Source organism: Gavialis gangeticus, unplaced genomic scaffold (genome assembly GCF_001723915.1).
Source record: "Gavialis gangeticus isolate Ggan-Ray unplaced genomic scaffold, GavGan_comp1, whole genome shotgun sequence".
NCBI lineage: Eukaryota > Metazoa > Chordata > Crocodylia > Gavialidae > Gavialis > Gavialis gangeticus.
Window position 1 is genome coordinate 31476490 of NW_017728998.1, and position 5422 is coordinate 31481911.

The 5422-nt window shown below is 37.3% G+C and overlaps 1 protein-coding gene across 2 annotated transcripts in view; it reads right to left on the reverse strand.

Moving 5' to 3' along the window:
* The window catches only part of LOC109289586 (nuclear receptor coactivator 5-like), a 45815-nt gene that overhangs the window by 3194 nt on the left and 37199 nt on the right, over positions 1-5422 (reverse strand). For both annotated transcript variants that reach the window (XM_019505683.1, XM_019505682.1), the window contains 4 exons: positions 5087-5362; positions 4185-4403; positions 2644-2781; positions 29-787 (listed from right to left, as the gene is read on the reverse strand). In XM_019505683.1, the coding sequence (XP_019361228.1) occupies positions 726-787; positions 2644-2781; positions 4185-4403; positions 5087-5362 (695 nt within the window). In that variant the 3' untranslated portion in view covers positions 29-725. The remainder of the gene's footprint in view (positions 1-28; positions 788-2643; positions 2782-4184; positions 4404-5086; positions 5363-5422) is intronic.

The following is a 5422-nucleotide window of genomic DNA, read 5'->3' on the forward strand; positions in this document are numbered from 1 at the left end:
GATCTGCTCAGGTCCCTTCTGACCCTACTAACTATGAAAATTCAAATTATAAATAGAAATTGAAAGACTTTCCAAGAGAAGGAAAAGGTAAAGTATTTGTAGCATAATACAGTATTAAATACTAGATCTCATTTAAAAATATTTCAAAACTATTAGAAGTCAGCTAAGCAAAAGACACTTTCAATATGGAGTTGAGGTATGTTCAGAGTGTCTTCACCTTTGTTAAGAAAGCTGCAAAGAGAGTAGAGAACACTTTGAATGTAAATGCACAGCAGATCCCATCACCCCACGGACTTTGTTTTTAACAAGAAAAAGAAGTTTTGTCCATCCTTGCCCAGAACGAGTACCAAAATTAAGTCCGACTGTACCTACATATAAAATTATTAGACAGAAGGGTCAGGTGAAATTTTACCACAAGCAAACAGTGATGAGTTTAGTAAAACAGATAGATATTTAAATAGTCATGAAAGAAAACGACTTTACAAATTATGAATCTGCAATACTGACCTTCCGCAAACCTTTTTTGTTTTTAGCAGAACTTCTTCAAATTTTAAAAAGAGTTTTCATGGGAATGTGTGCAACAGAAAATGAGATGCATTTAAGTTGGTCTGAGTGTGCAGACACTAGCATTACAAGTTTATCATACTCTCTGCTGTCTTGGAACAGGATTGTCACCATCCGGTTTGGTGTATTCCATTATTAAACATGGCATCTGTGACGTCTTCTCAGTTAAGCAAAGGCTTTGGTTTAACTACCCGCTGGTGCTGCACTGGTTTAACATGAACAGCTGTGACAAAATAAATTGAACAGTGTAAGACTGTTGTGCTCTAATATCTGTTCATCTGCTCCCGCCCAGCTAGGTCTAACCTTGTGGACTCCTCCTCTCCTTCCCCAACTACAAGGTTAATTGGGATTTCCGGTTGAGGGTCTTCTGAAACAATGTTTATTTCAGCAAAGACCAAAGCACCACAGACCGCTACAGGTTTTATACTGTAACTGGTCACAGAATAAGCACCCCAGACTAGCTGTTTTTTTGTTTTTATATGAGAGGCTAACAAAATAGTCCTGCAAAACAGTCCCAACTGCACTTGTCTTGTGAACAACCAATATCCTGCATCTTAAAATCAGGTTTCAAGCCTAGCTGTGATACCAAGATGTCATGTTACTTTAGTAGATGGTGTTATTTTCTACCAATAGAATCAAAGCAATTCAGACCTAAAGGGGACAAGAACACGCCACCTAATAAATCCATCTGCTCTGAGAAAGAATCAAGCATACCTGGATCATCCCTGACAGATATTTAATTTATGTAGCCCTACCTTTAAAGCAGGAACAGGCAATTATTTTGGGTGGAGGGCCACTTACTGAGTTTTGGCAAGCCATTGAGGGCTGCATGATAGGCAGCCAGGGGCAGATAAATTAATTTTCAAAATGTTTTAGTGGTCTTGCGGACCAGATAGAATGGAGGGACAAGTGCGGGCCGCACTTTGCCTGCCCCTGCTTTAAAGCCTTCAGGTGAAGGAGATTCCACAGATTCTCTAAGCAACCTGTTCCAGTGCTTCAGTAGTTTTGCAATTACAACTTTTTAATTTTATTTTAATATCCAACTGAAATGGTCTTTGCTGAAGATTAGGACGATTACTTCTCATTCTACCCCTTCAGTGAACAATAAGAAAAACTGATCACCATCCTCCATATGATAACCTTTTACATACTGGAAGATTTTTGTACCCCCTTGGCTTTCTCTTCTACTCCAAACCAACCTTCAACCAGTCCTTCAATCTTCTCTCATAGGTCATTTTCTAAACAACTTATTTTTGCTGCTCTGGTCTTGAATCTATCCAAGTTACCTACATCTTTCTTAAAGTGTGGTGCCTACTACTGAATAAGATGAGCAAGCTAAGGTCTTATCAGTGACAAGTAAAGCAGAATTACCTCCTGTGGCACACTGCCAGTGGGATACAGGTGTTAAAAGACTAATGCGACGCTAGGGTATAACAGACAAGGTGTATTCACTAGAGGCAAGGAAGTACTGGTCGCATTGTACAAAGCATTAGTAAGATCTCATTTAGAATGGATGTACAGTTCTGGTCATAAGTGTTCAAAAGAGTTTAATTTAAAAGAGAATGAGTAAAAATAAAGTGCCACAAAGCTGTTTAACGGAATGGAGATTAATCTTTCATAAGAAATTATGGAGTTTGGCTGGTTTAAGATCAACAAAAGAGAGACTGAGTGGGGATATAACTGCTTTTTATAAATGCATTCAAGGGGTGAGTTATAGGGAAGGAAAACAGCTTTTTAGGCTGAAAAACAACCTCAATACAAAAATCAAGCAGCTATAAACTGGCAACAGATAATGCTAGATAGAAAGAGATTTCTAACTATCAGAGGAGGAGTGAAGCTTTGAAATGGCTTTCTGAATTAGGTGCGGGCAAAGAACTGAATTGCTTCAAGAATGATCTTGTAAGTTTATGGAAGGGTCTGTATGGTAGAACACATGTATATAATCAGTGAGGTCATGTTTTTGCAGTCCCCATGTTAGAGTATACAGGTACTCTTGTAGTGTGGTAGGAGTCTGGTAATCCCATGTTTCAAGGCTTTTGTTGGTTTGCCTAGAGTGACACAAAGCTTTCCCACTCTCACCTGGTGTTGGCAGAAGGCCTGGTTTCTCCCCAAGCAGTGGCCGTTTTGAAGGCTGATGGGGTGAGTATCCTAGGAGACCAGGTCTTTTTGGAGGTCCTGCTAGAAGAGGTGGAGGTTTACTCTTTGTGCCTGACATCCCTGTTTGGAAATAGGTTGGTTTTTTTGAGCACAAAAGTATTAATTGGTTTTGCACAGGATGCTCATATAAATCATACAATACACAAAAAACTGAACTTGCAAATGTTGTTTGACTAGCTGACATTTATGTAAGACACTAGAGATGTAGACAGAAATGTCATCATTCAAATAGATGAGTGTATAGCTAGTACTAAAATGTAATGCTATTACTGAAAGATGTAATCCCATGGAAATACAAGTAAAAACTTTGTGATTATACAACACCTCTAAACCAGCATGCATTTCAGAGAGTTTAGTATCTGTATACTATAAAAAAAACAGTTTTCCATTATATTAGCATTGACCTGTAAACATGGTTAAATTAGAGGACAGATTAACAAATTAACTTGGTAATATGACATTATTACTTAAGTTAAATTAGTATACAGAGAAGCAAATAACACAAGGCTAAATTAAGGTGAGCTAATAGGGCTAATATTTCACATCAAACATTTTAGGCAAAAGACTCGGGCAGGTCCTAACCAGTAACTTATTTCAACAGTACTGTAGAGTATCAGCTGTGATTCAGGGCAAATACTACACATATCCTGCAACTAAGATTTAATGTTTATGCCAATAGTGAATATAAGAAAGTCCTATATACTGCTGTCTAATAAGATTTTAAAATTGTTAAATTATACTCATTTCACATGAGTTTTGTTGATTAACACATTCATTTTAATCATAAAAGCAATTAATAATTAATTTTAAATTAACATGACATTATGGATCAGTAGTACATAAGAATCCTAAGCATCTAGGAGCACTGATACTTAAAACTTTGACTCAGGACTGCTCTTACTGCACCAGCAGTCTCCTTGGTTTTCTATATGCTTCAGTAAATTAAAAGGTATCTTTTTGCTGATGCCTCAATTTTGGCAAAAACAAAAACAAAAGCTTAATGTAAATAAAAAAAGTTCTCAATGAACAAAAAGTCTTCCAAAATCTTTAGGGGTTTTTCTTATTCCACAGGAGCTTCCAAAGCAACCAAGAACAGCAAGAGGATCTGATATCAGAGTAATAACACAAAGTTTAAAAGCACTGGAACCGAAAGGCTTTGAATATTACACAGGATTAATGTTTAGGTAGAAAAAGACCCGTGCACTCCTCTACCCTTCTGACCTTTCATAGAAAGTTCAAACCAAAGAGTAACGTAGTTAACTATTATTTAATCACCACTGTAAACATCTGCAAGCTCTCATTTTTTCTGGGTTCCACCTCCCCTCATTTCCCTTAACATTGTTCATGGTTTTATTGAGCAACATAATTATAGCATGATAGCAAACAATCAAATCTGTCAAGTAAAGGTACTGAATTAGTTTGAAATACAACATTTGACATGGACAAGTTAACTCGCTGCTGACCTGGTGTTGGAAGAAGACCCCCAGGTGGCCTATCACCCAACAATGCGGGTTTAACCTGAGGAAGGGGCGAGAGGCCTAACAGAGCATTCCTGCTTGGTGTTGGAAGAAGAGGAGGTGGTTTACTTAAGGTATGGGTGGCAGTGCTTGTACTTGGCCTCACATTTGCTTGATACATCGTGTCATCAACTTCAGTGGAAGGATTAGTTTGTTCAACAAGGCCTAGTTTAAGAAAATAAAAAAATTAGCAACTCTTAAGAATACATTGTTAAAGACAATATGTGAGCAATACCTTTACAAGAATTTTTCCCTCTCAATAGGAGATCCAAGAAGTTTCTATAAGGTTGCTCCTATGCTCAGGAGGACACCAGAAACTCTGCCCAAAGTTCTTATTTTCTGTAATTTATGGAAGTTTTTGGTTTATCTTTTGAAGTTGTTCTACTGAATTTGAACCTTTGTGAATAACTTGTAAAATATGTAACAGCTGAATTACAGGTTTTATTAAATCATATGTTAAAATCTGCTTACTAGTTCTTCAAATATGACTAATTTAAAATGTTTTTGTGTGTATAATGTTATTGAAACTTTAATGCACAAAAGTGTTAGCAGAAGATCAGCAAAGACTTACTTGTAACAGTGAATCTTCTGGGAATGTGATCGCCCATTACTGGGTTTGAATACAAGCATTTTATATATGTCCATTTCTTATAGGGTGTGTACATCTGATTTTAGAATACAAATACATGTCCATTAATGTATACATTGATGTTTTACAAACTTCGGTGCTTTACCCTCTATCATTTATTTGCAGGCTATTTATGTGGAATGTACTTAAAAACTGGTCTGGTACCAGGCTGATTTAAAAAGAAGCTTAAAGTTGTATTTTCGGGAAAAAGTATGAATACCTTCAAGCTCATCTTTTCTGGTCTTCAGGTAGTCACTTATTGAGTTCAACTCCTCCCGATATAAATATTTTCCCTCACTTAACAGAAAGAGAAGATGTCTAATGCCCAGAGGCACACTGTAACTCTCATAGAGCTCCCGTTCTAGGTAGTCATCCGCCAGATCAGCTGCTTTGTGTGAAATCTCGGTACGCTCCTGCTGCTCGCGCTCAGCAAAAATTTTCCCAAATGCTTTAGCTACCAGAGCCAATGCATCCTCCATGGGCATATTACGGTGTACTACAGAGAAGAGAGATAGCTTGCTTTATCAGTCTTGTGTTCTCATCTACTTTACACATG